At 43.4% G+C, this 16,093-nt stretch overlaps 1 protein-coding gene across 13 annotated transcripts in view; it reads left to right on the top strand.

Annotated features, from left to right (window-relative positions):
• The window catches only part of THRB (thyroid hormone receptor beta), a 268,006-nt gene that overhangs the window by 176,568 nt on the left and 75,345 nt on the right, over positions 1–16,093 (top strand). For all 13 annotated transcript variants that reach the window (XM_073003406.2, XM_078377281.1, XM_078377286.1 and 10 more), the window contains one exon: positions 16,005–16,068. In XM_073003406.2, coding sequence (XP_072859507.2) covers positions 16,005–16,068 — 64 coding nt within the window. The remainder of the gene's footprint in view (positions 1–16,004; positions 16,069–16,093) is intronic.

Below are 16,093 nucleotides of genomic sequence, written 5' to 3'. Positions count from 1 at the left end.
GCTGGCGGATTTCCTCTCTGCAGCACTGTTGAGTTCCCCCAGACTACTGGTTTTGGGGGATTTTAGCATTTACGTGGAGGTTGAGGTTTCCGGTTCAGCTCATGAGTTCCTGGAAACCATGGCTTCTTTGGACTTGACCCAGAAAGTCAACAGTTCTACCCACGTGGGCAGCCATATGCTGGATCTGGTCTTCGCTGCTGAGAAAAGAGAGTGCGCTCTGATGGTGGCCTAGTTGGTATCGGCCCCCTTGTCTTGGTGAGATCACCTCCTAATTAAATACAGCCTCTCAGTGGCACTTCCCTCCTGCAGGGAGCTTGGATCCATTAAGATGGTCCGCCCCCGCAGGTTACTGGATTCTGATGGATTCCATGATACCATGTCAAGGATTCCGGCTGACTTGATTGGGGCTGCTCTGGTGGATGTCTGGTATAATGTCGCCACCAGGGTGGTTAACATGATTACACCTAAACACCTTCTCCATTGCTGTGACCAATTTGTGCCATTTTTAAAATTTAAAGTGGAGGCCATCTGCCGTGACCTTGATCCCTTTTTACAGACTGTATATCAACCTGAGATGTCCAGTGGATCATCTTGTCCAGCGAGGTTAACTTGCTTTCAACCTGTGGTGTCCAATGAGGTGGACAGGGTACTTGCGTGCTGTCATGCCACCACCTCCTCCTTAGACCCTTGTCCAGCCTGGCTCATCAAAGCAGCCAAGCCGGTAACAACAGAATGGGCCACTGCAATAATTAATTGGTCTCTCCAGGAGGTCATGGTTCCCCCTATCCTCAAGGAGACACTCATTAGGCCCATTCGAAAGAAACTTAATTTGGCGGTGGACGAAATTGGTATTTATAGGCCCATCGCCAATGTTGCTTTCTTGAGTAAAGTGGTTGAGAGGGTGGTGGCCAATCAGCTCCAGGCCCTCCTGGAGGAAATGGATGCCCTTGAGCCATTCCAGTTGGGCTTCAGGCCGCGGCATCGTACAGAAACAGCATTGGTCACCCTGCAGAATGACCTCCTGAGGGAGGCCAACAGGGGCAATATGTCCTTGTTGGTCCTTCTTGATGTCTCAGTGGCCTTTGATACCATCGACCACACCATCCTCTTGGGGCGGCTCTCCGAGTTGGGGATCAGTGGCCTCACTTTGATGTCACTCTGTTCCTTCTTGTAGGACTGTCCCCAGAGAGTACACATTGGCGAGATGACTTCCACCCCATGGATCCTCAATTGTGGGGTTCTGCAGGGGTTGATCATCTCATCACTGCTATTTAATATTGATATGAGGCTGCTGGGTGAGGTCACCCAGAGTTATGGGGCCTGGCGTCATCAGTACATTTTTCCAACTGCAGTGGATGCTGTTCCATCCCTTAAACACTGCTTGGGGACCGTTCTGGAGTGGATAAGGGCAAATGGACTGAGGTTGAATCTGGACAAGATGGAAATCTTGCACGTGGACTGCCCTGGCATCAGTGGTTTGGGAAGCTCACTCTCATTTGGAGGAGAGGAATCTCACTCTTTCCACAAAGAGTGAGGTTCACAGCTTGAACATCTGCCTGGACCCAGATCTCACCGTGGTGATCCAGGTGGCATCTGTGGTCTGGGCAGCCCATTTCCATCTTCGCAGGATTGCCCAGCTGTGTCCCTATCTAGATGCAAGAGTGCTCACAACGCTGATTCATGCACTCGTAATCTCAAGAATAGACTACTGTAGTTTTCTCTATGTGGGGCTACTCTTGAGGTTGATGCAGAGACTTCAACTGGTCCAGAATTCGGCGGCCAGATTAAAGAAATTCCAGCACATCTCCCCCATTCTGGCCACCCTTCATTGGCTACCTGTTCGGTTCTGCATCAACTTCAAGGTTATGATGATAACATTCAAAGCCTTAAATGGTTTAGGACCTCAGTACCTATCAGAATGCCTGCTCCCAGCCAGATTGGTCCGTGATGCCCATTTTTCACAGGTGAATTCTAGAATAGGCCCATCCAATTCTGCCTTAGCCCTTCATATGAATTGGAACTTAGAAGATCTGACTCCTCCTTGTTTTCTTACCTCAAGGACTTCCAAGGACCATTCCTTTAATAGCTACACTCCATATTTTATTGACCTGTGTACCACTTTGAATGTACAGTTGTGTTCAAAATTATTCAGCCCCCACTGAAATTGAATGTTTTGGCCATTTTGACATTGATTTTGATCATTCAGTCATCTTGCTTACATTTACATGAAAGAGGCACTTGTAGGTCAGAGAAATATAACCTTAAGTTTATAATGAAATAACCACAAATGTCTTTTCTGTGCTCACATCATTATTAGTTTTTATTCAACCCCCAAGTGACATTCAATCTTAGTACTTAGTACAACATCCTTTTACAGTTATAACAGCTTTTAAACGTGAAGCATAGCTTGACACAAGTGTCTTGCAGCGATCTACGGGTATCTTCGCCCATTCTTCATGGGCAAAAGCCTCCAGTTCAGTCAAATTCTTAGGCTTGCGCACTGCAACTGCTTTCTTTAAGTCCCACCAGAGGTTCTCAATCGGATTTAAGTCTGGTGACTGCGATGGCCACTCCAAAATGTTCCAGCCTTTCCTCTGCAACCATGCTCTAGTGGACTTGGAGGTGTGCTTGGGATCATTGTCCTGTTGAAAGGTCCAACGTCTCCCAAGCCTCAGGTGTGTGACGGACTGCATCACATTTTCATCCAATATCTCCTGGTATTGAAGAGAATTCATGGTACCTTGTACACGCTGAAGCTTCCCTGTACCTGCAGAAGCAAAACAGCCCCAAAGCATTATTGACCCTCCGCCATGCTTCACAGTAGGCAAGGTGTTCTTTTCGTCATATGCCTTGTTCTTCCTCCTCCAAACATAGCGTTGATCCATGGGCCCAAACAGTTCTAATTTTGTTTCATCAGTCCACAGAACACTATCCCACAACTTTTGTGGTTTGCCCACATGACTTTTGGCATACTGCAGTCGACTCTTCTTATTCTTGGGAGACAGCAAGGGGGTGCGCCTGGGGGTTCTGGCATGGAGACCTTCATTACGCAGTGTGCGCCTTATTGTCTGAGCTGAAACTTCTATACCCACATCTGACAAATCTTTTTTCAGTTCCTCAGCAGTCACACGGGGACTTTTCACCACTCTACGCTTTAGGTAGCGCACAGCAGTCGAAGTCAGCATCTTCTTTCTTCCACGACCAGGTAGCATTTCAACAGTGCTCTTTGCCTTGAATTTGCGAATGATGCTTCCTATGGTGTCTCTTGGTATGTTTAACTTCTTTGCAATCTTCTTATAGCCATTGCCCTTCCTGTGAAGACAAATCACCTCTTCTCTTTGTGACAACCCCAGACCTACTAGGGTATGCCACAGTTTCACTAAGCTGCCACCAACCATTCCCTGTAAGGAGTCACACAGACCAGGAATGGATTTTTAACAAATAAAGGAATAAGGTTTATTTAAATAACACACAGGGAAAAATAAAAGGATCAAGTGAATAAGATACAGTAACGTGGCTTAGTCTCAATCATACATACACCAGTTTGGTTCACACAGAACACCTTTAAATAAAGCACAGACCCTGAACCTATCAGTTCTGGCTACCCATAAAGACACCTGAACCTATCAGGTAGGTACTGACTGACACACAGTAGTACCCTGTCTGACACACAGACTCCCACACCAGCTTCTTCTCTTCAGCTTCTCCTCCAGCTCTCCCTAACTTCTCCACACAAACTCCACATATATATATAGTACAGCCCCTCCTCCTGATGTCCCGCCTTCCACTCCCCATAGGATGGAACTTTCCCTCCAAACCCATGACAGACAGGTAACATCAGTGCTGTATGTAACACCTCCCCTCTTTATAAGTTGTTTTGTAGGGGGAAAGCTAAGGTGCTTTTCTCCAAAAAACAACCTGGATCCAAAACATACAAAAACAGTTATACATACAATACCATACTTACTCTAGGATAAACATATCAATTAGGCATTTAAACATTTACCATTTACAATACATCAAGTTACCTTTATTCATACAAACCAAGCATTTTTAATAAACAAGTACATTTAACCTTTGGTCACCAAAATATATACATAGTCCATGTTTCTTTCGCCGTCTTCATTCTTCGGGTCTTCTTGACAAGGCGTCAGCCACACAGTTCACTGACCCTCTGACCACCTTCACTTCAAAGTCATAGTCTTGCAGGTTTAAAGCCCACCTCATAAGTTTGCTATTGTGGGTTTTCATTGTCTTTAACCATTGCAGTGGTGAATGGTCAGTGCACAGAATAAAATGTCTTCCCCAGATGTAAGGCTTGGCCTTCTGGATCGCGTAGACTATGGCCAGGCACTCCTTTTCCACGGTTGCCAAATGTCTCTCACCTTTCTGGAGTTTCCTACTCAGGTAGGACACTGGATGCTGGTCACCATTTTCATCCTCCTGGCAAAGGACTGCTCCTACCCCGCTGTTAGACGCATCGGTGTAGATGATGAACTCCCGGTCGAAGTCTGGAGCACGCAGCACTGGATAGTTGATGAGGGCCTCCTTCAACCTCTGGAACGCCTCCTCACAGGCACTGGTCCACGGGATGCGGTCATCAGTCTTCTTCCGCGTCAGATCGGTCAGCGGAGCCGCAATCTCGCTAAACCTCGGGATGAACTTTCTGTAGTAGCCCACCAACCCAAGAAATGATTTGACTTTTTTCTTGGTGTTGGGTCTAGGCCAATCACGAACGGCTTCTATCTTGGCCTCTAGGGGTTTGATCACTCCTCCCCCTACTATGTGACCCAAGTATTTTATTTCTGGGCTACCCAGCTGACACTTGCTTGCCTTTACTGTTAGCCCTGCTGCACTTAACCTCTGCAGCACTATCTCCAGGTGTTTCAGGTGATCTTCCCAGGTATTGCTGAAGATCCCTATATCGTCAATGTAGGCCACAGTAAAGTCACTGAGCTGCAGTTTGTTCTCTTTGCAGGGCCTAAGCCAAAGCATTTCCTCCCCTGGGTTAAAGTGCCTCTCCCTGGCTTTCTGGTCATACCAGGTTTTCTGTCTGACCTTCTGAGCTTGCAGGTTTTCTGCTGCTAGCTCTAGGTTTCTCTTCAGGTCATTCATTAACGTGTCTATATACGTCACAACATCTTGTGGGTCATCCTGGGTGATCTGCTCCCAATTTTGTTTGATTAAATCAAGTGGACCTTTTACTTTTCTCCCAAACAAAAGTTCAAACGGACTGAACCCGGTACTGGCTTGAGGCACTGATCGATAAGCAAACAAAAGGGATTGCAGCTTCTGGTCCCAATTGTTTGGATTCTCTGCCAAGTAAGCCCTAATCATGCGCATCAGAGTCCCATTGAACTTCTCCGTTAACCCATTACTTTCGGGGTGATAGGCAGTGGTTTCCTTGTGTTTAATTCCACAGATTTGCCATAACCGTTTCATGAGCTTTGATGTAAACGATGTGCCCAAATCTGTGATTATTTCTGAGGCAAATCCCATCCTGGACATATACCCCACCAAGGCATCTGCCACTGTGTTAGTTTCGATATTAGTCAAGGGTATGGCTTCGGGGTACCTCGTGGCATGGTCCACAATGGTGAGAATGAACCGGTTCCCCCTCTTTGTGGCCTTGGGCAAAGGTCCCACAATATCCACTCCTATACATTTGAACGGGGTGTCAATCACAGGCAAAGGGCACAACTTCGCTTTGGTCCTGTCACGGTTATTCCGGTGCCTCTGACACACATCACATTGTTTACAGAACTCCTTGATCTGCTTCCCTATTTCAGGCCAGTAAAAATTTTGTGTGATTCTCTGCTGTGTTTTGTTCACCCCTAAGTGCGCAGCAAACATGTCAGAGTGCCCCCTTTGTAAGATCATGGGGCGATACTTTTCAGGTACCACTAGCTGACTTCTGATCCCATCTCCCCCTTTTGAGATATTCATCAGGGTCTCTCTATATAAAATTCCCTTTTTCTCGCGAAATCTCGCTGGGGTTTCAGGTGTTAGCTGGGTGTCTGTCACCTTTTCAAAACACTTTCGGAGAGTGGCGTCTGCTTTTTGCTCTTGGCCAAATTTGCTGTCTGTGGCTAAGGTTTCTGCCACGGCTCCGGGACTACCCTCATCTGCTTCAACCTCGGGCTCTTCAGTACCCCCCTGAACTGTCCCCGTGGTAGCTTGTGAGCGTGTAATCACTAGCACCCGTTTCACATGTTCAGCCAGGTCATTTCCCACGAGCACGGCTGCTGGCAGAGTCGATGAAATCGCTAGCCGCCAAACTCCCCTCCAGCCTTGAAAGCTCACAGGTACCTCAGCTACTGGCAGTGAGATCACCTGCCCCTCAATCCCTGCCACCTTCAGGCTCTCATTTGGGATTATATACTTCCTAGGAATAATGTCTGGATGGCACAGGGTCACCTGGGAACAAGTATCCCTTAGCCCCCTATACTGATAGTCAAGTATTCCTACGTCCACCCCTGCGGTCTCAAACAATTGCGAATCTGTCCTCACTAGTAAGCAGCGCTTGACCTCCACAAGAGGACCATTTTCCCCAGCCTGATCAGCAGATGTAACAGGTCCAGATTGAGTAGCCATGGCAACAGGCTCCCTCAGTGGCAAGGAGCTTTGCTCTGTCTGGACACAGAACACAGCTTTTGGCTTGGTTCCACTCAACTCATGAAGCAAATTTCCCTTTAGCTGCTTTAATTTCTCACACTCTGAGATTAGATGGCCCTTTCCTTGACAGAAATAACATTTTCTGCTGTACTTGGAGTCTTTCTCATCTGGTTTTGGTTTTCCCTCCAAAATCTGAGGTCTTGGTGGTTTCATGTCAGAGGGCTTCCCTTCAACATGGGCCCCTCCCCCTTGCTGGTTTTTCCCTGGTCCCTGAGAGTACCTGCTGTAGGTTTCTTTGGGCTTACCCACAGTTTTCCCCTCAGCACCTAAGGGCTTCCTTATTTGGGAAATAAAATCTGCGATCTCTGCCGCTTCTGTCACCGATTTAGGTTTCCTCTCCCTCACATGGAACTTTAGTTCCCCATGCAGGACTGAATAAAACTGTTCCAGCGCTATCAGGTCTTTGAGCTGCTGGAAGGTCTCTGTCCCCTCCTGAGACAGCCATTTCTCTAGCAACCTCACCAGTTGGGCCCCCACTTGGGTAAAAGTCTGCTCTGGTTTTTTTGTGAGTGACCTGAATCTTTGCCTCAGCTGTTCCGCATTTATCCCATGTCGGGCAAACACCAGTTTTTTAAACTCAGCGAAGTCTTTCAGCAGTTCCACTGGCATCTCTGCATAGACTTCTGCCAGGCTGCCACTGATCAAAGATCGCATAATAGTCATCTTCTCAGTTTCCCTTACTGAGAAGTCCACAAACGCTCTTTCCACGAGGGAAAAGAACACCTCAGGGCAATCTCCCTTGTGGTATACAGGGAATTTCTTCAGGTCAGTTTTAGACAATTGGCCCCCCTCAGAATCTCTATTGTTATTATTGTTCTGATTCATCAGTTCCAATTTTCTTAACTCAAACGCCATTTTCTCTCTCTCCAATCTTTCTTCTCTTTCCATTCTCTCTAATTCAAATTGTCTTTGTTTCTCTCTTTCCCTTTCCTCCATCTCAAATTGCCTCATCCTCAGTTCATGCTGTTGGGCTATGAGCATTTTTCTGAGTTCTGGGTTCTGTTCTCCCGTGCTGTCCTCCTGCACTGAGCCAAATTCATCCTCAGAACCTTGATCTACCTGGGGTTCCCTCGCTTCACCCATTTCTGCCATTTGGCTTCGAGTCAAGGGCATTATCCCCCCTCAGAACAGGCTGCTTTCAAAAGTCAAGCCTCAAAATAAAGCGACCACTTTTTTTTCCTTTTTTCTTTTGCCTCAGAACCAGCCTTCTATAGATTGCTGCTGTTCTTCAGCACTAACTTGCAACTGTTGCCAGCCAGAGTCCACCCCCCTCTGCTAGGCCTCTCAGCAGACAAGCTAGATCACTGCTACTTCCCTCAGCTTTGCCTCAGCCTTTTCCCGCCAAAACAGGTTGCCTCAGAGCTCCCTAATCTAGTCCCCAATCTGAGGTGGCACGTTCTTCCACTAGCGCACCTCCCTGTGAGGTAAGCCTAGAAGATTACCTACGCGCTCTCAGATTGTCCCTGACTAGACCCCCCTTGCTCTGGGCACACTTGCCAAGGCTTTGCTGGACCACTGGACAACTGGACCAGTCGTATCCCACACGCTGGACACCAATCAATGTGACAACCCCAGACCTACTAGGGTATGCCACAGTTTCACTAAGCTGCCACCAACCATTCCCTGTAAGGAGTCACACAGACCAGGAATGGATTTTTAACAAATAAAGGAATAAGGTTTATTTAAATAACACACAGGGAAAAATAAAATGATCAAGTGAATAAGATACAGTAACGTGGCTTAGTCTCAATCATACATACACCAGTTTGGTTCACACAGAACACCTTTAAATAAAGCACAGACCCTGAACCTATCAGTTCTGGCTACCCATAAAGACACCTGAACCTATCAGATAGGTACTGACTGACACACAGTAGTACCCTGTCTGACACACAGACTCCCACACCAGCTTCTTCTCTTCAGCTTCTCCTCCAGCTCTCCCTAACTTCTCCACACAAACTCCACATATATATATAGTACAGCCCCTCCTCCTGATGTCCCGCCTTCCACTCCCCATAGGATGGAACTTTCCCTCCAAACCCATGACAGACAGGTAACATCAGTGCTGTATGTAACACTCTTGTCTTCCTGGACCATTCTCTTGACTTCACCATGTTTGTAACCACACCAGTAAATGTCTAGAAGGAGCTGAGTATCACAGTCATTTTAAAGCTGCCTAATTGGTGCTTATTATGCATGATTGGTCTCGGTGACATCCACAGGTGTTTTCAATACCTGATCGAAAACACCTGAATGAACCTCTCTTCTTCAGAGTGGTAGTCTTTAAGGGGTTGAATAATTGTGGCAATGAAGAAACCACAAAAGAAACATTTACTACTGTATTACATAAACAATTGATGTTATTTTAGTTGCATTTGGTTCTTTAAAACGTCCTTGTAGGATTTCATTCTGAATACAATTCCAAATGTACACTATAGTCCCTAAACCCCTTTACAGCATTGGGGGCTGAATAATTTTGAACACAACTGTATCTATCCTCAATGGTTCTTCGGGGAGTGATATTCCCGGTGAATTTACTCATTTTTCAGTGAGAGGTTTGAGTGTCATCGATTATGTTCTTGCCTCTCCAGACCTCTTACCCCAGATAACGAACTTTCTTGTAGATACCTGCACTGAGAGCGATCACCTTCCTATTCTCCTATCTCTTTCCCTCCCCTAACCACAGGCTCATCCCTTACCGGTCCCACGTAGATCTCTCTACCCTTTCAAATGCTCTTTAATAACAGACCAAGTTTTTTCCCTTTGGAGTCATCAAGTAGAAACCAAGTCTCTTACTGATAATTTAAATTCAGCTTTTTCTTCCCTCACAGCTATCTCTACATATAATTCTTTAATTGATTCATTGGTTCAATTCCTGTGCCTTTCCTGTCCCTCTCAAACACCTAGGGACAACCATAGCTCTTTGGTTGACTCAGATTGTTGGTCCCCCAAAAAAACCCCAAAAAAACAAATCAGGACACTATTCCAACTAATTTGTCAACAACCCACTCCATCAATTTTAAAATTCTATTTTCATTTGTGTAAGGCAGGCCGTGCCTTGTTCGATGAGAAAAACATTGGTTTGTGCAGCAAAAATGGTCCCAACTTCATCAAGCAATCCTATCACATGATCAAAAGGCTTTTTGGTCTCTGGTGTCTCGGGCTAACTCTTCATCTTTTAAACCATCCAATTCTATTTCCTCTGTTACCTGGACTGATTATTTTACTAAATTTTTTTCCATCACGCCCTCATGTTCTTTTTCAGTAAACATATCACAAGACCTTCCTGAGTGGTCCCCAGTCACCCCTGAAGAGATCCTCGAACTCATTATCTCACTTAAATCCGGCAAAGCTCCTGGCCCCGATCTCATTTTTAATGAGATCTTGACCATAAACCCTCACTGGTGGACAGAGCCCTTAGCTACTCTTTTTACCCTGATAAATCACTCTGGTTGTTTTCCAAACTCCTGGTTATCATCCATACTTATACCTATTCATAAAAAAGACGATCCCTCTCAACCCTCAAATTATCGTCCAATAAGCTTATTATCCAATATTGGAAAATTATATTCTAAATATCTCTAAATATCTTCTAAATATCTGCTGACAAGGATCTTCCTGGTAAGGAACAGATAGGCTTTCGTGCCGGAGCGTCCACTCTGGATCATATCTTTTTGCTGACTTTTCTTGCTGAAAAATACGCAATCCACAACTTTTTGTTGCCTTTGTGGACCTCCAAGGGGCATTTGACTCCGTCAATAGAGATCTACTATGGAAAAAACTTTCCAACTGGAGTATTGATCCACGCCTGCTATTTTTCCTCCGCCAATTGCATTCCCATAATTTCTGTCAGGTTTGTTTACCTGATTCCAACACTCTCACTGAAAAAATTCCAATTTTCAAAGGTGTTCGCCAAGGTTGTATTTTGGCCCCTTTATTATTTAAGTTATTTTTAGCCGATCTTGCCTCTTTTCTTTCCCCTTGCAACCAGTCGGCTCCGGCCCTTAATGGTGTTCCCTTATCTATACTCCTGTATGCTGATGATACAGTGCTGATGTCTCGTACTAAATCAGGACTTCGTCACACTTTACTTAATCTATCCATTAACCCTAATAAAACCCAAATTTTGGGGGTTTTTTCCGCTCTTGGTCCCCTACATCTTGGATAATAGGATCTTCTTCCTACTGTCAAGTACACTCTTATAAGTATCTGGGTCTTCATATTCATCACAAACTCAGCTGGACATTTCATTAAAAAGCTGCCATTTCTTCAATTTCTCCCCAATTAAAAGCTATTTCTAAATTTCATTATTCTTCCAGAAACCAATATATTCCAGCAGCCATTCAGATTTTTCAGTCTAAGATTCTTTCCCATTTGCTGTACGGTGTGCCTATATGGATACACTCGGCTAATTTGGATACTGATCAAGTTGCAGCAACGTGTTTTCACAGAATATTAGGAGTGCCTAACTTAATTCGGCTTTCTACTATTTCTTTAGAATTGGGCATTCACCTACCTTCCACAACGGTCTGGTTACTTACATTTAAATTTTGGCTCCATCTTTTTTAAAATTCACATTCTGGATCCCTGATATATGATTTATCGTGCGATTCCTACTCCTTTTCTTGCTTCCAGCTTATTGAAAAGAAACTGTCTTCTCTTCACATATCCCTGGAATCCTTGGTAGATATGACTCTCACTAGGGCTTATTCCATAATCAAGGACAAGCTCTGTCACGCTGAATTCAATCAGCTATGCAATAACCTTAACCCTGTATGTTCCCCTCTTTCTGTTGGATATTTTCCATCTCAGGATCATTCTCCCAAATATTACCACTCCCTAGTAAATCCACATCTAAGAAGAGCTTTTATGTTAGCCCGTTTTTACATTTTTCCTTCGGCCACCCATGCTGGTCGATTTCTCAATATCTCTCGTGAAAAAAGACTTTGTTTTTTTGCTTAGAGACGCCTGACACCCTGTTTCATATACTGTTTCAATGCCCTGCTCATTCCCACCTCCGAAATTTTTTCTTGAACCTTGGATCTCTTATTTTTCCAATTCTTCTGTGTCAATTCTTTCTATTTTCATGAGCGATGAATGTAATGCTCTGACTGCTGCTCTTGCAGGTTTCTTATCTGCAATTTTGAAATTGTCCCCTGCTTCTCGCTCCTAATTTGTGTAATCTGTGTAATTTTACTTTTCCTATTTTGCTTGTGTTGTTGTAACTTGTAAAAGCCATTAAAGGTTTCAGAACACACACACAGGTGAGGCAGTTGAGGAACCTGACCTCGAAGGAGACACAGAGGGAAAGAACAAGAAACTGGGCCTTCTCTTCAATTCCCCCCAACTGTGGAATAACCTGCCCATGGAGATCCTCCTGGCACCCTCGCTGGATGGGTTTAAACGAGCACTGAAGACTTGGCTCTTCCACCAGGCTTTCCCTCAGCATTGTTTTTGAGCTCTCATCCCCATATATATAATCTTATTTTTTTCCATGTTTTGATATTGTGTTGTTTATCTTGTTGTTAACCTGATTAATTCGTTCCAGCTGTTTTTTGTTCTTATGTCAGGGCACGGTTTGTAAGTCAAAGCAAAGGAACTAATCCAAAACTGGATAATCCCTCCTCTACCACTAGGGGGAGAATATTTTTTAACCTAAGATGACTTAGGTTAAAACAAGTGCAGGAAAGGAGGGAGACAGAGAGAGAGAGGGAAGACAATGGGGGAGGGAGAGAGTTTGGAGTCTAAAACACATGCTAAATCCACACATTTTAAACCCACATATTTTACACCAACACATTTTAAACCAAGCCAGCACAGACCCTTGCAAAAACTTTTCTGATTTGCAAGGGAAGCATGCAGGAACCATTGCAAAAGCACAGAAAACAAATGGAGCAGATCAGAAATGCAAAGAGAATGAAGCAAAAAAGCAAGGGAAGAATGCAAGACACATTAAAAATTGGGAAAAAACCGAAAAAGCAAACAATGCCCAAGACCCATCAGAAATGGAAAAAACACTCCAAAAAGCAACCAACCCATCGAAAATGAGGAGGAACTAAAAAAAAAAACCAAACCTCCCCAAGACCCATCACAGCACAGAAACATAACCCCCCCAGCCAAAAACCACATTGCAAAAATACCCAGAACAGTTTTTTAAAAGTATAAAGCAGCACCTTACCTTAGTAGGCAGCCTCCTCGAATTGCAAACTCTCTAACTGCCAGGGTAAAAGAGCTACAAAGAAGCAGCCTCATTGCCACCTACAGTTAGCTATTTGAATTTCCCACCCTTTTCCCCTGCCTTTTTGTGTTCTTAAGTCAAAGCAAAATTATGTGAACAGAGAGAGCTGTTGGTAACTCAAAATGTTCGTAGGTCAAGGCATTCATAAGTCAAGGCACCACTGTAATAATAACCTTGACTGCCAAGACGCTCTTGGACTAAAACTACCAGAAGACTTCACCAAGAACATCTAGGAAGCCATGGTCGAAAACCACTGTGGTATAGCATTCTATCAAAAGACCTGGTTGTGGGAAAGTTTGTATGAAGATTAGGGTACAATTCAAAGGAGAGATCATGCCTTCACCTGCAGAAATACACCAGAATTAATTATAGCTATCATAATCTGCTCCCAAAGAACTGGCTATATAATTTCACATGTGCAGTAGGGTGGATAATACCTGGCTTTTTAAAAAAAAAAGTTTATAAATGTCATACTTTGATGTAGCTTTTATTTTCAATTTCTGTGCATTTCTGTCAACTAGTAACAATTCACCAAGTATAGTGAATTACAGAAGCAGCAGAATATGTGTGGCCTTCCAGATATTGGAGTGAAACTCCAGCCATCCTAATGATCAATCCATAACTGATACTGAGTTTTAGTCCTGCATCATACAGAGGTCCGCAAGTAGACCACTCCTGAGTTAGAGAGGGCTTTTCAACAGAAAAGAGATCCATGTGGTTTTAAATGCTGAGTGTAATAAATAGCATAACATACAATGTAAGGGGCTAGCAACCAGAATCTAAGAGATGCCATTGCATATTATTATATTCACCAGTCCCGTGGAGTTATTATTACAATATGCTCAAATTGTATACTTTTCAACTTCCTCAGCCTTACATTGTGTTTAGTACTAAAATAATATAAATTTATTGCTCTGCCAGCTATATGACTCAACACTTAATGACAAAATATACTACAAGCACTGAGTGGCATATCTGAATATTGTTTTTTAATCAGTCTTTCCTTTCATATGAATGTATACAGATTTTCACCCTTAGTCTTCAAGGAAGAGGTTTTGCTTAGTATCTTTACATTTCTATGAACATAGCCAACTATCTTTTGCCTCTAAGTAAATACTTATGTATTTACTTAGGGGGACGTGGTGGCGCTGGAGGCTAAACCCCAGAAGCCTGTGCTGCAGGGTCAGAAGACCAGCAGTCGTAAGATCGAATCCACGTGATGGAGTGAGCGCCCATTGCTTGTCCCAGCTCCCACCAACCTAGCGGTTCAAAAGCATGCAAATGCAAATACAGTGGACCCTTGACTTACAGACGGCTTGACTTACAGACTTTTTGAGTTACAGACTTCTCTGGCCGCAAAATTTAGGTTTGACTTGCAGACTGAGATTTGACTTACAGACCAGAAAAAAACCAAAATGGAACAAAAACGGCCTGTTATGGGATTAATCGGTTTTCAATGCACTGTAGGTCAATGGAGACTTGACTTACAGACTTTTTGACTTGAGAACTGCCTTCCAATACGGATTAAGTTCTCAAGTCAAGACCCCACTGTAGATAAATAGGGACCACCTTGGTGGGACGGTAGCAGCGTTCCGTGTCTAAGTCGCACTGGCCATGTGACCACAGAAGATTGTCTTCGGACAAAACGCTGGCTCTATGGCTTGGAAACGGGGATGAGCACCGCCCCCTAGAGTCGAACACGACTGAACAAAAATTGTCAAGGGTAATCGTTACCTTTAAATACTTATATAATGCAGAAGCTCCATGATTAATGGTTTTGGGTTAACCTTTATATAGATAAAGCAATAGTTTTAAATTATCATGGCAGTAGCAATGTCTTCGTTTTCAAGGAACAATATGTAATTCAATAGAGAAACCAGGATTTATATATTGGTTACAGTTTTTCTTGCAGATTTAAACTAATTATTTAGATTTTATTTACTTTAATTATTCAGGCTACCCTATGTATTTCAAAATGCTCACTCTTTGGCAAATAGGCATATGTTGTAATACTCCCCCAACACACACACTGAGCTGGAAGAAACATCAAAACAAAAACCCTTTCCTTGTTCGCTTATCAGAATTACTAACAGGAGGATTGTTGTGAATTGGTTTCTCTAGAAGTTATGCAAGCTACTTGTGAATAGAATGGACTATGCAAGAATAGTGCCAGACATCCACAGGGTGGAGCTACAGGATAATTTCCTTCACAGAGATGCCGATTCCTCAGTGAGAAGGACAGGATGATCCCTATTTAATTTTTTTGTTGTTGGTGGTGGTTTCTCCAGATGAATTATATACAAAGTGGAGCTCTATGCTTTTGAAGTACAGGGTGTGCATGAAACACAAGAAATAAAATCTGATTAAAATTTAAAATATTAAATATTATTTGGGGCAGCTTAGCCTCAATACTAAGCTGCCCCAAATAGCAACAGTCTTAGGGGAAGAGAAGAATACACAAAATTAGCAGTAATTGAAGGTGGCAGCATTTCATATTTCCATGCTGTAGATGAAGGGGTTTTTGGCGCAGTAGCATCTTAGTAATTAAGGGAACCAGCCAGAATTAATTACTTAGAAAGCAAATGCAATATTAATTGCCATAACTAACACATCTGGTTCATTTCATTATGGAAACTCTGAAATTTATCTTCAAAATGCAATTGACAGTATTGATACTCCAAAATGACTCTAACATGCAATATTTTCTCCTTACTCTTAGCCTATGAATTGTATTATTACATGATTATTCAGTAAAGCAAGCTTTTGTCAGTTCTGCATGTTGAAAATGTAGCCCATATTCACAACATGTCTACTAAGAAGGGTGGAAGTGTGAGGCTTTGGTTTGGATTTAAAAAAAATAATAATATGAAGTGTACAAAATTTGTAATTGTCTTCAGTACTGTTATTAAAAGAATGTGTGGTTTTTAAAATTTGCATAGTGAAGAAAGATAAAAATGCAAGTTCATGTCCAGTTCCTACTGGTATTATGATTCTTACAGCAACAAACTGGGGTGTAAGCTGGCAATGGCAACTTCTGAGATATGTTTATTATCAACTGATGAATTGTTTGTCTTTTTTAAATCTTTGACAGGTGACACTGGAGAAGAAGAACAATGAGAGTGACTACTATTTGTTGATTCTGAGCAGCATGTCAGGTACATAAATCTACCTCCCAACCCT

The sequence above is a fragment of the Pogona vitticeps genome, chromosome 6 (assembly GCF_051106095.1).
Source record: "Pogona vitticeps strain Pit_001003342236 chromosome 6, PviZW2.1, whole genome shotgun sequence".
NCBI lineage: Eukaryota > Metazoa > Chordata > Lepidosauria > Squamata > Agamidae > Pogona > Pogona vitticeps.
This window is presented reverse-complemented; position numbering and strand designations above follow the sequence as displayed.